A 16,902-nucleotide genomic window follows, 5' to 3' on the forward strand; every position below is an offset into this window, starting at 1 on the left:
CTAACTATAGTGGATGATTTTAGTAGGGCCACTTGGACATATATGATGTTACATAAATCGCAAGCTCAATTAAAACTTGAGCATTTTTGTCACATGGTCTTAACTCAATTTCAAACCAAGATTAAGAAAATTAGGACTGACAATGGCACAGAATTCATTAATGAACAATGTCAAGTTTTCTTTCAAAATAAAGGAATCATACATCAGAAGACCTGTGTATACACTCCTCAACAAAATGGTGTTGTTAAGAGAAAGCACCAACACTTACTTCAAATTGCTAGATCCTTGATGTTTCAAGCAAGCATGCCTTCAAAATTCTGGACTGAAGCTTTGTTGACAGCCACTTACCTTATAAATAGATTGCCTGCACAGCCTTTGAAATGGTAAACACCTTATGAGCTGCTGTATAAAACTCCACCAAATTATGATCACATGAAAGTGTTTGGGTGTCATTGCGTTGCTACAAATGTGTTGCCTCATAAAGCAAAATTTGAGTAGGGTATTAAAATGTGTTTTCTTGGGGTATGTTCATGGAGTAAAAGGTTACAAAGTAATGGATTTAGACACTGAAGCCATATATCTAGTTAGGGATGTGGTTTTTCATGAAAATACTTTTCCCTTCTCTAGTGTCAGCAACAATAAATTAGTATGTCCCCTTCCCACGATTAGCCAAGATGAAGATATTGAAAAGGAATACATTGATGAACTTGTAGAAGAAATCAGAGAACAAGGCAGTACACAAATAAGGAACCTGTCATCCCTAGGAGGTCAAATAGACCAGTCATAAAGCCTCGTTAGGATGAATGATTATGTGTGCAATAACTTAATTAATATGACCATACCTATAGACATTTCCATGACAAATATACACAGTTGTTTTGTAGAAAGATTGTCTAATATGCAGGAGCCAAAGGATTATCTGGAAGCACAAGAGAAAAATAGAGTGGAAAAAAGCTATACATGAAGAGATCAATGCACTTGAGAAAAATTAGACATGGAGGTCTCAACCTTACCTCAAGGGAAGAACATTGTTGGTTACAAATGGATATACAAGGTGAAGTCAAAACCTGATGGCTCAGTGGAAAGGTACAAAGCAAGGTTAGTTGCAAAGAGGTATAGCCCAGTTGAAGGAAAAGACTACAATGACTACTTTGCACCAATGGCAAAGACAGTCACTGTGAGATTGTTCTTGGCTATGGCAACAGGGAGAGGATGGCCTTTGCATCATCTGGATGTAAATAATGATTTTTTGTATGGTACACTTAACTAGGACATATACATGGATCCACCTCAAGGTTGTGAAGTCCCACCTGGAAAAGTATGTAAGCTCAAGAAGTCTTTGTATGGGTTGAAGCAAGCTTCAAGGAAGTTGAATGAAGAATTCACAAACAAGGTGAAGGACTTTGGCTTTGAACAATGTAGTCATGATCATTGCCTATTTGTGAAGGAAACAAGTATAAACTTAGTAACCCTCCTTTTATATGTAGATGACATTCTTGTCACTGCATCAACAGAGGTTCTCATACAAGCTGTTAAAAGGTACTTAGATGACCTCTTCTCCATTAAAGACTTAAAGACTGCAAAGTATTTTTTTGGCCTTGAATTGGCATGTTCTACACAAGGTTTGGTGGTAACTCAAACTAAGTATGCTCTAGATATCATCAAGGATACTGGTTTAGTTAATGGAAAACCTATCACCACACCCTTGCCTGCAGGTTTAAAATTCACTTCAAAAGCTGGGGGCATTCTTCCCAATCATTACAGGTACAGAAGGCTAATTGGGAGACTCTTGTATCTTGGGTTTATTAGACCTGATATATACCACGCAGCTCAACAACTTAGTCAACATGTCAAACATCCTTCCCAATAGCACTGGGATGTTGCTATACACCTCGTCAGATACTTGAGGGGCAACACTTTTACAGGTTTGTTCTTTTCTTCGAATTTGGATTTTAAGCTAAGAGCCTTTTGTGATGCAGATTGGGCTGCTTGCCAATCAACTAGGAGATCCTTGACAGGTTTCGGTATTTTCTTGGGTGAAAGTCCTATATCATGGAAGATTAAAAAGTAGACAACCAGAATACAGGAGCATGACTACAACTACTTGTGAAGTAACCTAGCTACTGTATCTACTCAACAATTTAGGAATTGAAGTTGACACTTCTGTCTCATGCTTTTGTGATAACAAGGCAGCCTTGCACATCACAACAAATCCCGTTTTTTCACGAAAGAACCAAATATTTGGAGATAGATTGTCACGTGGTTAGGAACCAACTTTTGTAGTTTCAAAACAACAAGTTGCGGACATTTTTACAAAGACTTTGTCAAGTGCTTCTTTTCTTCATTTACGTTCCAAGTTAGGCTTGGTTGTCCTGAACCCAAGCCCAACTTGCGAGGGGGGTGGTGAAGTGCTTGAAGCTGAGGTCGTAGACTGCGCTTAGGTCGCGTAGTTGAAATAGAGGTCATAGTATATAAAAAGGAGAACAGTGGCAGCCTTCTTTAGTTTGAGTTTAAATCGTGTTTCTCATGAACACATTTTTATTTAGCCATTTTTTATTTTGACACTTAGTTAGTTTAGTTGGTTAGGCTTTTTTGTTTTTTAATTGTTTTCTTCCTTCTTTAGTTTTCGTCAATGCACAGCTGTAGAAACCAGAGTTTTCTCTCTTTCTGTTTTGAAATGGAACAATCTTCGTTCTTTTCTTCTTGATTCTCAACAATAACAATTTTGGAAGTTTAAAATGTTTAACAAAATTTTAAAAAATTATAAGGAGGGAGATGCAATTTCATTTTCAATTTCAGTTTTTAGTGAAAAATATATGTTTAAAATTTATATAGGTGCCCGTGTGGATGAGAATATGTTTGGATTAATTAATAAGATTGTATTTTATATTAGACTGTAGTGTCAAATTAATATATTTTCAATGAGAATACGTATAAACAAATACTTTTCCACTTTAACATGTTATTTGGCTGCAGAAAGAGGAAAAAAGACACTAATTGTTTTCATTTTCAAGTTTTAGTGAGAAATGGGTGTTCTCAATTTTATGTGGGTTTTCGTCCGGAATGAAAATATGATTGAATTAATTAATGAGAATGTATTTTATATTAGACTGTGATGTCAAATCAATATTTCTAATGAAAATATATATAAATAAACATGTTTTCACTTACCGTGTTATTTGCCCCTAGAAAAAGAAAACACACACACACAACCTTGTTTGTTTTTGTTTTAGTTTTCAATTTTTAGTGAGACATAAGTGTTTTCGATTCTGTGTATGTTTTAGTGTGAAAATGATAATATGTTTGGATTTGTTAATAAGATTGTATTTTATGTTGTCAATAGTGTCCAATCAATATATATTTCTTTATTTGATAAAGATAATAGCTTTATTTTTTTATTGTTAGTGATATCATGTCAAAGTATTATAAAAAAAAAATTAATTTATAATATATTGATTAAAAAAATATTATATATATGTATGTACATAACAAAAAGTAACCACTGAAATTAAAATGATAGGAAAGCATCTCCAATAAGAATACGTATAAACCAACATGTTCTATTTTAATTATTATTTCAAAAATTAAAAATTGAAAATGAAAATGTAACTAAACAAAACCAAATTTTTACTTCTCAAAGTTTTTGAATTTAGCACTAAACTCCTCTAAATCAAGAAAATAAGACTTTTTTCCCGAGAAAAATAAATTTTAAAGCATTTGTAAGGGCATTATTGATCTATTAGGGGCAATATGTAACAATTTTTAAGTTTGGATAGATTACAACGCTCGTTGTTTGAAAAATTATTGATACCCCAAAATTTAACAGTTATCCAACAACTAGTTCAATCAGTTAGTTTCTATTAGGTGCCCATCCATTTTTCGTTGTAAACTAACAAAAATCCCTTATGGATTATAAATTCTAATTTTTAAAAATTTTATGAATTTTTTTAGGGATTAAGCGGACAAATTTTTTTTTTTTAATAATAATTTTTCAAAATTTTGTATCCGCTTTGTCCAATTTGTTTATACATTTTCATTTTTAGAAAAAAAAAGTACAGTAAGAGTAAGGTTGACAATTTCAAACCTCTATCCAAATGTTATATGGTTTCATCGAATATTAGAGGCTATTTCTAATTTTTAAAAAAATAAGAGGTATTTATAATTATACCAAACTCAGGAGAGCTTATTATAATGTACCGTAATTTTTAGAATTATAAGCTCTTTTGTATGTTTTTAGGGGTTTAGTTGAAGACCTCAATATTTTGAGGGAGTGAAGTGCAATTTGTCCTAAAAATGAGATGTCATTTGCAATTTTCCACCGCCTGGTTCAAGCATGAGATCTGCTATTACGCGGTTGAAAGTACCATTCTGGTGATCCAATCAAATTCCTACATCGGGCTTCCACGTCAAGAGAGACAGAATCTTTTACACGTGTCAAGTAATAATGCGCCTGTGTAACAATTACCTGTGCAAGTGCGAACACCTGATTATGATTCCCGTATATAAATCAGCGACCGGTTTCTTTGTAAGAAGTCTGTTCTGCAAACTTATTGCTAGGGTTTCTCTGGGGCTACACATATATACATACTAAATTACGCGAGAAAGGATGCCACCAAGAGCGGCAAAGCGAGTTCCGGCCGGTCCAGGAAGCAAGAGAGCTGTGCGGGGAAGGGCGGCGGCGGCGGCGGCTGCCAAGGTACAAGCGGTGCCTGAGGAATCGAACGTGAAAGACAAGGAGGAGGTAGAATTGAAGGAGGTGAGGGTTGAAGAAGAGAAACCGCCGGTAATTAGGGAGGAAAAAGAGAAGGAGATGGAGCAAGAGGAAATGGTAAAGGCGGAGGAGGAGATAGGTCTGGAGCAAAATCGAGATGCTTCCATAAAGAGTAAGTCAAGGTTATGCTTTGATTTTGTGATGGTATCTGGTTATTTTGTGTTATATTGTATCTTTATATGTTCGCATGTGAATGTCGGGTGAATGGCTAATCTTTTCTATTTCCAGATTTGATTTGTGTATATCAATGGTTAATATTAGGAAATATTACTCTCTATTGGGGCTTTTCTTTGCCTTTTAATCGTCTTACTCTCTATATAAACCTGTATCCTTCTGTTGTATTACTGTTTGTGTACTGTTTACTGAATTTGAAAAATTTCTAGTTGGGGGATCAGGCGTCTTCTTCCTGATCTTATTTCTTTTGGGTCTGATGAGGTGAAGTTTTTTCCCTGGTAGATGCCATGATAAAAAATATATATACTATTTGCATTTTTTAGATGTAAAGATAAAGATAGGCCTTTATTTTCAAATTTTGGGTGCTGATGCTTATTTCAAATTATTGGTGCTGATGCTAAGAGGAGCTGTTCTTGGAGTGTGCATTGTTTGTAAAGGATAATAACCAAACAGGATATATTTGAAAGTCCAAACAACCCGGAAATAATTTGGCGCAAAGTTTTCATTTGTCGTTTTGCCTTTCTCAAAGAGGGCATACTTCTTTAAAGCGTTAGTAATAACATAACTGGCTAAGACTTGCGCTTTCTTCACGTGGCATTCCTTTTGTCGTGGTTGTGCTGTCTTTTTCTGTTCGAGAAGGACTAGCTAGGTAATCCAATTGTTTTTTCATCATCTGACCTTTAGCGTTACTCAATTGATTTTTTCCAAGTGTCGGGCCAAGCCCACATTTATACATGTCATTGTTTAATGCCTTTTCTGAATGGAATTAATTATTTAGGGTAATTAAACTGCCTTCTCCTAGCTGGTATCGTTTTCGCCATTATTGACCTTTGCTTTTTCCTAAAAATAACTTCTTGATTGCTTTTTATTTGCACATTATTTTCCCTTGGCTCTGATGTCTTCTCGAAAGGTATGAGAAATAATTATGGTAATTAAATTGTTTTTCCTCCCTGGGCATTCCTTTTTTTTTCCTTTGGTCTTGCAAACATGTTAAAATTATTTCAGGTAACTAAAGTGGTTTTCTCGACTTGATTTCATGTTTCTATTGTGTTATGATTGGTTTAGTTTTTCAATCGTACTTATTTCCTATTAGAAATTGATGAGGGTTTGGCATCTTGGTTCCTATTCAGACTGGAACTGACTTATATGTATAGGTATTACTATAACTGCTACATGATGTGATAAGTAGTACATTTGTTGTATATTTCAACTTTAAAGTATGCCTGTTTCTGGTTTTATTGGATGAGCTGAGAAGCAGCCTCCTCCATAGAGCAGTCTGCCACATTTGCTGCTGCTTGGACTACTCGTGGTTTTCTTTCTTTTTTTGCCAACAAGTGATATAAGTCCTACATGATGTGAACCAGTTGGCATTTGTTTGGAAAGAGAAAGGACAAATTATAGACTGAATTCAATTCATGATCCATGACTCCTGACTTTGAGTTTTGACTAAGTTAAGATGATTGTGGTGTGGGCTATGTTTGGATGAAGGAAATGGCTGCTATAGTAAAATCAGTTAATTAATGAATGGCTCCATTTGCTTGTTAGTTGATCTCCTTATCCTTTCTTTGAGCTTTAGTTATTGTGATAAATTATTTGTCTGGTTGAGTATATTCTGCATCCTTTGCCTCTTATTGCCTTCTCCTTCTAAAGGTTGGATGTGGTTGAACCTCGTTTAGGTTATGGTTTTATGGTGCTGTTTCATTATGGTTTATTAAGTTATCAAGATTTCTATGCTAAGGTTAATACGAGGAACATTCTATTATTTCCAATCTTTGGATTTTATCTGTTTTGTTTATGTTTAGAAGGATTATTATATTGGTGATGTTGTATCTCTCTGGATGAACTGAAATATGGCCAACATATTATTAAGAGTGGGTATAAATGGTGTTCCAACATATGTTGTTTCAATTTGTTCACTTTCCCTTGGATGTCTGTATTTCCATCTTTTCTGTGGCAGAGGATGATGATGCAAAGGAACCTGTTGATGAGTACGAAAAAGATGAAAGGTTAGACTTGGAGGACAATGACCCTGAATATGAACCTGAAGAATATGGTGCCGTAGACTATGATGAGAAGGAAATTGAGGAAGATCCTCAAGAAGAGGGAGATGAAATAGAGGAAGAACCTGAGGAGGTTGTTGGAGAAGAGGAGGGTGACATGGTTGAGGATGAGATGAAAGGTGTGCGAGAAGAACTCGAACCTGAGGAAGATGATGAGCATGTAGGAGAGGGGCGCGCTGAGATGGTTGACGCTGCAGAGGAAGAAGAACATCATGAAGTAGTCAAAGAAAGACGCAAGCGCAAAGAGTTTGAAGTTTTTGTTGGGGGATTGGACAAGGATGCTACCGAGAATGATCTTAGAGAAGTGTTCAGTGAAGTTGGTGAAGTTACTGAAGTCAGGCTTATGATGAATCCCCAGACTAAGAAGAACAAAGGTTTTGCATTCTTGCGTTTTGCAACAGTGGAACAGGCAAAACGAGCTTGTGTTCAGCTGAAAAATCCTGTGGTACTTTCTTAATTCTGTAGTTTTCAGGTGTACTAGTTTTACTATATGTTGAATGGCATGTCCTTGAACCCAAATTCCAGGTCCATGGCAAGCAGTGTGGTGTAACCCCGAGTCAGGACAGCGATACTTTATTTTTAGGTAACATCTGCAGGACATGGACAAAAGAAGTTGTAAGTAGACCAATTTTTTTCCACCATTGGTATATTTGAGTAGTCACTTAATTGCTTCTCATTGCATTCAATTTGCTACCAGTTGAAAGAGAAGTTGAAGCATTATGGTGTTGAGAATATTGAGGATTTGACTTTGGTTGAAGACACTAATAATGTGGGGATGAATCGAGGCTTTGCCTTCTTGGAGTTTGCCTCACGATCTGATGCCATGGATGCTTTTAAGCGTCTGCAGAAGAGGAACGTTGTTTTTGGAGTGGAACGGCCTGCTAAGGTTTCGTTTGCAGATTCCTTCATTGACCCTGGTGATGAAATCATGGCCCAGGTACGTACTTGGATAAGTTCTCTACTTGGTTAGAAGAATCATGGCCCTGCTTAGTTTACATCATATTTAATGTCAACATGAAGTGTGGCTCCATTATAGATTCTGGAAAACCCTATGGTTGGCAATGGCTACATTCCTCTCTTGTGGTATCTTGGCTTATTTGATGCGTTTATATTCCGTCTTGTCATGGTCAGTTGGTCTGCTATCTCTGGTTTATGATACATTCTCTTGAGCTGAACATTGAAGAAAATGTTTTCACATAACTTTTTATATTTTTAGGAATCCAGATTGGCTGTAAACTTTATGTTCGTCCCTATGAGAATGCAATCTTTTTAGAGTATAAGATATTTTTTTGCACATGTTTTTACACTATTACATGATACCTTAGCTGGTATTGTTTGGAATTCTGATTTCTTGGTGAAAACCACAGGTTAATTCTTAACCTTGTTGCTTATCTCTCTTTAGATCCTCTCTGCTCATTTCTTATGCTTACGGCCTCATAACCTTGAGATCAGGTCAAAACAGTGTTTGTGGATGGTCTTCCTGCTTCCTGGGATGAGGGTCATGTTAAGGAACTGCTTAAAGAATATGGGGAGATTGAGAAGGTTGAGCTTGCCCGTAATATGCCATCTGCTAGGAGAAAGGATTTTGGATTCGTTACATTTGATACTCATGATGCTGCAGTAACTTGTGCCAAAAGTATCAATAATGAGGAGTTGGGGGAAGGAGATAGTAAGGTTAGTACTCAAAAGATGATCTGCTCATTCATCTTCTTGAGTTGGATGAGAATTCAGTGAATGCTGTTGAGTTGCTATGTTAAATTACTACATGTTTCAGGCTAAAGTTAGGGCGAGACTGTCAAGACCACTTCAGAGAAGCAAAGGAAAAAATATCTCTCGTGGAGATTTCCGTCCTGCTCGTGGTTCGATTCGAGGTGTGAGGAGTGCATGGGGTGGTCCTGTTTCACGTAGTATTCCTCTTCGCGGTGCCAGAGGAATTGGACCTCGCCCTCCACCTGTTGTTGATCGTGGGTTCAAAAGGCCTGTCAGTATTCGAGATAGAAGGCCAGTTATGGCTGTTCCTCCGAGGAGCAGACCTGTTGCGCCAGTTCCAAGACCCTATGATAGGAGACCACCTGGTATGCATATCTCTTCATTGTGTTAGAGCAATTTAGTTTTCTGCACTGTTTCTAATCCGTAGATCCACAGTCCCCCAATATCCCAAGAGTGGCTTGAATAGGGATTATGGTCATCGTGAGGAAATTCCCCCCAGGAGCAGAGCACCTACAGACTATAGTTCAAGATTTCCTTCTGATAGACGTGCACCATATAGAGACGATTATTCTCCTCGAGCATCTGGTTATCCAGATTTACCTAGAGGTGGTACATCACGATCTACAGCTAGAAGAGCTTATCCTGATCAGGGTTACAACCAGAGGTATGAAAGGCCACCTCTGACTTATCGTGAGGCGCATGGGCGCGATTATGATACTCTCTCTGGTTCCAAACGTCCATATACTGCCATGGTAATTTGCTGGAAATACTTATTACAATCTTATGTTCTCAGCAATTTTTCTACTCTATCAAAATCTGCAATGTGCAATATTGAAATTGATTTTTTGTATGCATATAAGGATGATGTTCCTCCACGCTATACTGAGACAGGAGTACGCCACTCTCGTGCTCGCTTGGATTATGATGTTGGTACCAGTGCTTCCCATTATGGGGATGCTTATAGTGATAGGTCTGTCATTATTGTATAGTGTTTCCATTCCTTTTAGTTTCTTTTCTTTCCGTTATAAAACTAATGGCCTGCCGTTTGGCTTTTATTTGTTTATATGGCAGGCTTGGGAGGTCGAACCTAGGATATGGCGGTGGTCGGAGCTCCATGTCCAGTCAAGATTCTCATGGGTTCTATAGCGGCCGTCATGGTATGGGTTACAGTGGAGGTGGAGGTATGGTTGAGATTTTGTTAGATTAAAATTTTGTTTGCTTGATTTTGTTTTTGCTAGAAACAGAAACAATTTTCCGGTGTTGTTTCACTTTTCTCCTTGTAGGCTCTTATGGTGGTAGTGATGTTGGTGGTATGTACTCATCAAGCTACGGTGGTGATTATATGTCTCGGGGAACTGATGTATGTTTATACTCTGTTTATGTGGATGATTCTTATGGCTTGCCATGACTTTCTAATGTGTGTGTCTATGAAACTTGTAGGTTGGTGGTAGCTCTTACTCATCACACTATCCTGGACGTAGCTTAGGTGGTAATAATTATATGGGAAGTGGTGGTTCTGGATCATACTATTGAGGTATGCCACTTTCTTTTATGTATCCTTCTTTCTTTCTACATCAGCTTGCTTAATTAACGTTACCAGACAGTGTACAATGGTTGCTTCGGGTTTAAATCATGGTTTCCCCAAATCAAAGTTTACAAGTCCCCTCGCTAAATGTTGTGCTCGATGGATTTGGAGCATTGTGGTTATTCTTGACTTTGTCAATGGCACAGAGTGGAATTGAGAAGAGGCTGCAGTAGGCTGTGGATTATTGAAAGTTTGCATATTGATGCTCAGATTCCAGATGAAGCATTATTTGGACATATAAAGCCTCTTCATGGATTGAGAGTGAGAAATGTTTTGCACCAGGCTTGAGATCCGTGGTTGGATTTTTTCTCGTTTATTCTCTACTGTAAGGACACTGGAGTTTTTCAGAACTAAAAGGGAGACTTTTTTAGTGTGCAATATTATGTAAATCTTGTGTGCTTAAGAAGTGGAAAGTAAACATTGTCTGGTCAGATGGTGAACAATATGGAAAAAGCTGGAAGACGTGTTTCATGTGTTAAGATAAGAATCGTTGGTTGTGCTACTTGGTTCAAGTTTTTGGATGGAGAAAGTTGGTTCCATTTGTACGGTTCATTATTTTCTCTTTCATTTCTAATTTTGGTGGATGAACTGAATAACTTGGAAGGCCAGAGCATAACGGAGAAGGTTGTCTATTAAGTTTCAGCAAATTTTCTGGTCTTCTCTATCTCGTGATTCAGCAATAATGGCATGGCATTCAATATTTAAAGTGGATTGAGTATTCATAGGATTTTAAAATTAAATAAGAAGGTTTCTTCTGGATATGATAAAACTCTGGTCCATTGCTATATCTCCTTGAACCTTAGACTATCCGACTTACCAGACAAGTTTGGAATTAAATTACAAGATATGTTCTTTTGAATGATTAATTTCTACAGTTATTGTTTGACGTGTAAGGAAACGGCTTATGTTTGGGCAATAAAGTGCCCAAAGAAGTTCTTTTCCCATCAGTAGGAAGTAGCGGGCTTGTCAAGTATTGAGCTTGATCTGTTTGATGAGACATGGATACTGTTAAGTTATCAGTGGGGTACATGTCCTTTCCCATTTGGTGCTATTGGCTTGTTGAAGTTGTTGCGTGAACATTTGTTTCCAGTGTTCTGTCTGTGTGCCTCTGGCATGTCTTATTTGTTGTTGCCCAACACTGCTCAGCAGGTACTGATATTAGCACTTTACCTCAAAGCAATTGGGTTATAGGAACTTGAGTAGTTGGATCTGAGGATTGCGTCATCTGTATGGGATGTTTTTGATATTGAATACTAGTATCTCAAGCCTGAGTGCTCCTGGTGTTTTAAAGCTTAGAAATGCTGAGATCTAGTTTCTGTTAGGCCTTTTTTTTTTTAAAAAAGAAAGATGTTTCTGAATAATAATGGATAAGAATCATAAGATCAAATGGTGATCAGACAGTTGTTTGAATATGTCCATTCGTACCTAATGCTGCCTCCCTTGATTTGGCGGTGGGATGATCATCCTTTAAGAGGGCTCCTTTCGCTAATAAGTGTCTAATGGTTATTGATGGTGGGTGATCTGATTTGCACTAGCTCTACATGAGTTTTTTGTGTTGATGGAGAAGTTTTTCGATGTTTGGCTGCTATGGTGTTGATTTAACCGTAAATATCCCATGTTGCCCAATAGTTTGAATTGGTGGAGTATTTAGTCTGATAATTGTGAACGGACATGTGATCCTAGGGGGAATCTGTTTATTACTTGGGTTACACAGCTGAATGGATTTATGATTGAGGAAGGGACCTGGAGCTAAGAATATCAAGTTACTAATATGCTAGGTAGAATTGCTATTAGAGTCTTTCATAAAGATGTAAAAAGTAGCTTGAAGTGGCTGTTAAAGGATCCGAATCCCATCGTGCAAGTCATATGGATTTGTAATTGGATTCATTGACGTTCCGACTCTTAAATCCAGGTGCTACTCGAGAATTTGTGTGGATTAAAATTGTTACTCAAAAGTGTTTCATGAACAGTGGAATGTTGGTGGTGCGATATCTTTATGTGTGAAATGCAAATATAGTGTCTGAAATGTTGCACCTACCTTGTTGCATTCTTGAACCTTGATTTTCTGAACCCCTGTATAGAATTGAAAAAAACACTTGGTTTTCCATAGTATAATTACGCCTTATCGACTTTCAGATTGTTAAGACGGGACATTATGCTTTGTCTTTCATTTTGTATACCTTCCACCTGTGATGTTTTTATTGTTCTTACACCTGTTTTTTTAGTGGGGCATCATGTGTTGGTGGTGTCAACGTAATTATTCAGATAATAGCTGTGGGTTTTCTGTTTTAATCATAATTAATTGATTATGCTATTTTAATATCTTTGTATTTTTTCCTGTCCTCTCTTTTGGTGTGGTTCTTATATAAAAGATAAATTCTCAGTTTACAATTAGGAATGTAGTAAACAGTGACAATCAAATTGGTGCCTAAAAGGCAATGATAAGAAAAAAATGACTTGGACATGCATCATGGTGTTATCTTCCGACTTTTCAATTAGGCACCGGATGTTGGTCCTTTATTTGCCCTAGATTGGAAAATTAGAGGCAGGTGGATTGTATTTACCTAACAAAGTTTTGGTCGCAGGATCTAGTGGTTGAATTTTTCGACGATGTGTGCTCTGTGACTTGTTTATCTTCTATTTTTTTCCTTCTGATTTTGTAAATGTGTAAGGTAGGATCGCAATTTTCTGAGTTTTAGATTGGCAGTTTGAAGAATGTAATTTGTAACATGGCACGGTTCTTGTAATATGTAAACAAAATGCAATCGATTCCTTTTATTTGTAAGAACCAGTTGAATTTTTATGCACCCTCATTTACAGTTGGTGTTAAATTCATTATTTAGATTGTGCAATCGAGATGACACATGTTTTCTCATCTAAGCTTAGAGCTCTCACACCGTCGTAGGTAGCTTTCATGAGGTTGCAGGCTTCTTCATCTGTTTTCGGGGGCTTCATACATTTGTCATGTTTTCCTTTGTTTGTGAACTTGCAATGCTGGTTGGGCGAAGCAATCTAAGAGACACAGCTTGTGTCGAATGATCTGAGAAATATGTTGAGTGTCCAAGATTGGTTGCTCCTGATCTAAATGTGGGGTTGCTTTGTGTACTAGGAGCATTGGTTGCGTGCAACGATCTAAGAAATGATACAATCGAGGGAGTGATTGTTTTTTCCTTTTGATTTGCAATGAGCAATAGCAGGGGACTTATTTAACCTTCATTACTCGCTTGGGCACAAAACCTTCGCTTTTAACTGCTTATGATATTTACAGATGACTCTAAGATATAACATAATATTGAGGTAGTAATTTAGTGCTTCTGAAGTTTGAATGTTCTGGAATGAGCCCCGAGTCTGTTTTGTTGTTGGGCCGAACTTTAAGCTGAAAGATGATACGTTATTATAGCAGACAAAACAAATGGTAAATTTGTTTCCTGGGCGCTCCTCTACGCCTTGTATTTCCCCGGCACTGGCTATAAGTTTCAAGGAGCATGTGCGATAAACCGATGTTTAAGGCGAATGCGAGTCCCTATAGCAGTGTGCTTTTCCAGATCGTCTTGTGTTTGATAGCATGGGAAGTCCAAGCCAAAGGTAAAAACCTCGATTTTATATATTACAAGCGGAAGCAATATCACAACGGATCCGTGGCGCAATGGTAGCGCGTCTGACTCCAGATCAGAAGGTTGCGTGTTCGATTCACGTCGGGTTCAATTCCCCTCTGGATCCCATCCTTTTGTCTGATTTTGATCCTGAAAGTCCGTAAGCTTCTCAACGTGGTCGTCAACCACAGTTGCACTTTGATTTCATATACACAGACTTAAAATAACATAGGGATTTCAAACTAGACGACTAGATTATTCGGACGCTCTCGTTCCGTTTTCAAAAGTTGTAGACGCTTAATACAGATCTGAATTGCACATGAATGGAGTAAAGCAGGTAGAAAACTCGGCAGTGTGCTCAAAAGTCAGAAGCATATGGAGGGACCGGTCAAGTGCATTCGAAGCTTTTTGTTTCAAGTCTTGAAGAAGTTCGAAAAGTTCTCCTTCGAGTTTTGAAGAACTTTACAAGTGATGTATGGGCTTAGTTGAACAGTATATTCTACTGAAATTTGTATGAACTTCAATTGAGTATGAATACTTAGCATTTTATCAGCAAATTTGACTCCAGCATTTCTTGCAAGCGCAGCTTTGATGTAAAAGTGTAGAAGTTCAAGGCGGTTTATAGCTAGAAAGAGGCCATCGGAAAACCTTAGTTCAAATCTGGCCAACAGCAGTAACAGATATTGAATTGTATCGCCTAAGACTAGGAAGACTGGAACATAGTCATCCTTCAAGCTTTGTGTATAGTCCACAAAACAATGATGATAAATGAAAATAGTTCTTGCAGCACTACAAGCTACTGGAGAGCACTCAAGAATTCAGAACATAGTGGCAACCATGAGACAAACAACTACTTGATCATCTATTAGGAGATGAAAGAAAGAAGTGCACGCCCCGGATCATCATCTATTGGGAGATGAAAGAAGGGACGATGCAAGCAGTTTAAACATTTCTCTCTGATCAAGTCGCAGATTCTCAATTACTATCCCAGAATCAGATTTTGAAGTACCTGTGTAATGAGCTAAGCACAAAATACTTGGATTACACGACCCAAGAGAAAAAGAACGAAAGAAGTCAAGAGCTCGTCAAATAGTGATTATGCAGCCACGCAATTGAAGGCAACTAACCAGAAAGGAAATAGACATCCCCTAAGCACAACTGAGAATATGTAGCATGGACTATACATAGAACAGAAAACAACATGATAATAAACACCACCCCTCTGCAATGCGCGCACATGTACTAAACAAGAATGCTCCAACTCTGAGAGCTCCCTGTTGTACAATTTGCAGCTGCGGAATACTGAAGAAAACAACGAGCCCCAGGTAATGGTGGGTCTTGCCATAACGGAGAACTGCTTACAATAACAGCTACAGTAAGTAACCTGCAAGTTATTTAGATTGCAAGCTCTGTAATCTCATACTTTCTATGGTGAAATTCAAATCTTTCTTCACCTTCAAACTGATATTTCCGTTCCATATTCCTCTCTGTCACTCTTCATACAGATTTTGGAAATATAGTTCTTACAAGCCAAATGCTAAGGATACACCTCCTTTTTAGAGAATAAGAAATCATCAACATAAAACCAATCCAATTGTCAACGAACATTCATAAAGGAAGAAGCTTCACTGAAAATTTATGAATTCAACAATGGAAACTCTGATTTACATATTCAAGAGACCATACCTTTCAAAAAAAATTTGATCAAAAAGCAAGGTCAAGCTACACCAACTTCCGAACAAGCTAGGACCAACTAACTTCCAAATGCCTAAGTTAACAATCAGATAGAGCAGGAAAAGACCACCTCTAAGCAAAGAAAATCCGAATTCCAAGTCTCAAGTTACATACAGATGGAGATACACTATCCAATATCCAACCTTTCACTCATAATCCAATTTTAGCAGTCAGGAGGAGTGGAATTTCTTTTAACCCTTTTAGCACTTCTTTCAGATATTGCCTTTGCAAATGCCTCCACAATCCTCTGCTGCGACTCGAGTATCATCTCCGTCCTCTTCAACTCCATCTCCATTCTCATCTCCTCAACCTGTCGCACCATATCCATCTTCACCTTCTCAACTCTCATAAATCCCTCTCCCAATGCCTGTATCGCTGCCACCACCTCGCCCACCCCATCCCCCTTGTTTTTCTTCGAAATCTCACCCACCCTCTTTCCTATTTCACCTCTTCCGACAAACGCATCTCTCAAAACCTTACTAGAAGCAGCTCCGTTGACACCAGCAACAGAATTAGCAAATCTAGGGTTAGGGTAATTAGGGTTCTGACCACCCATCTCATCAAACTTAGAATAGACCTTCGCCCCAGAAGGTCCCGTAGTCGCCCGACCCGGGATCTTGATTCGAAAAGCACTTGTTGCCCCGTTACTCTCAAGCCCTTGACTTCCGAAATTACCCTTTTGATTATTATAATTATACAAATCATTGATTCGTTTGATGCTGTTCTTATGATCATCCTCCTCTTCGTCGTCCGAGGAAGGAGGGGAAGGATTGGGGCCTTTCTCCATGGAGTGCATTCTCTGGAAGTGGACCCACGTGGAGGTGAAGCGGCGGACCCCTCCGTGAGCGGCGGCTCGCTGGATCTCAGCACGATATCTCTTCCGGAGCTTCTCCATCTTGTGGCGGCACTGGACGGCGGTCTTAGGGGGGCTGGCGGGGCATCGAGAAGCGACATCGTCGGCTACCTCCTGCCAGTGGTTGGCGCGGAGGTTGCCGCGCCGGAGGGAATACCACTTGTCTCTGTAAGCATCGATGAGGGCGACGGTCTCGTCAGGGGACCAGCAGGGCGGGGGCAAGCGGCGGGAGGCGGAGGCGGTGGCGATGGAGGGGAGAGCTAGGGTGGCGGTGGGGATGTGGTCGTCGTCGTGGTCGTGGGGGGAGTTGGAGGATGGGGATAAGATGGTGGCCATGGGAGGGGAGGGGATGGAAGGGGGTGCGCAGGACAACAGATCTGGTGGGGGTGGGGGTGGGGGTGGTGGTGGGGAGTGGTTGTGGG

General features: G+C 38.6%; 2 protein-coding genes and 1 non-coding gene across 6 annotated transcripts; 2 read left to right on the forward strand and 1 right to left on the reverse strand.

The window, feature by feature from the left end:
- LOC105173239 (nucleolin) lies at nt 4,543–15,578 on the forward strand. Of its 4 annotated transcripts, none has more exons than XM_011094924.2 (12): nt 4,543–4,883; nt 6,903–7,450; nt 7,531–7,620; nt 7,703–7,942; nt 8,458–8,679; nt 8,780–9,080; nt 9,151–9,467; nt 9,576–9,685; nt 9,787–9,896; nt 9,999–10,075; nt 10,156–10,249; nt 12,886–15,578. In XM_011094924.2, exons 1-11 carry the CDS (start codon nt 4,607–4,609, stop codon nt 10,246–10,248), a joined length of 2,385 nt encoding a protein of 794 aa, XP_011093226.1. In that variant the 5' UTR covers nt 4,543–4,606; the 3' UTR covers nt 10,249; nt 12,886–15,578. The 4 variants fall into 4 exon arrangements, with proteins under 4 accessions (XP_011093226.1, XP_011093224.1, XP_011093227.1 ...); XM_011094922.2 differs by lacking the exon at nt 12,886–15,578 and adding an exon at nt 10,447–10,832; XM_011094925.2 differs by lacking the exon at nt 12,886–15,578 and adding an exon at nt 10,320–10,461.
- On the forward strand, nt 13,933–14,004 carry TRNAW-CCA. The gene has a single exon. It is a non-coding gene; the product is annotated as a tRNA-Trp (tRNA).
- On the reverse strand, nt 15,501–16,870 carry LOC105173241 (trihelix transcription factor ASIL2). The gene has a single exon (XM_011094928.2). It carries the CDS (start codon nt 16,814–16,816, stop codon nt 15,791–15,793), a length of 1,026 nt encoding a protein of 341 aa, XP_011093230.1. The 5' UTR covers nt 16,817–16,870; the 3' UTR covers nt 15,501–15,790.

This window comes from Sesamum indicum, linkage group LG11 (assembly GCF_000512975.1).
Source record: "Sesamum indicum cultivar Zhongzhi No. 13 linkage group LG11, S_indicum_v1.0, whole genome shotgun sequence".
Taxonomy (NCBI): domain Eukaryota; kingdom Viridiplantae; phylum Streptophyta; class Magnoliopsida; order Lamiales; family Pedaliaceae; genus Sesamum; species Sesamum indicum.

Excerpts from the sequence above, each read along its gene's own strand:
- LOC105173239 (XM_011094924.2), top strand. The coding sequence starts at position 4,607 with ATGCCACCAAGAGCGGCAAAGCGAGTTCCGGCCGGTCCAGGAAGCAAG. Across the intron at positions 7,621-7,702 it reads GGACATGGACAAAAGAAGTT|TTGAAAGAGAAGTTGAAGCA; the intron begins GTAAGTAGACCA and ends ATTTGCTACCAG. Across the intron at positions 10,076-10,155 it reads ATATGTCTCGGGGAACTGAT|GTTGGTGGTAGCTCTTACTC; the intron begins GTATGTTTATAC and ends TGAAACTTGTAG.
- LOC105173241 (XM_011094928.2), bottom strand. The coding sequence starts at position 16,816 with ATGGCCACCATCTTATCCCCATCCTCCAACTCCCCCCACGACCACGAC.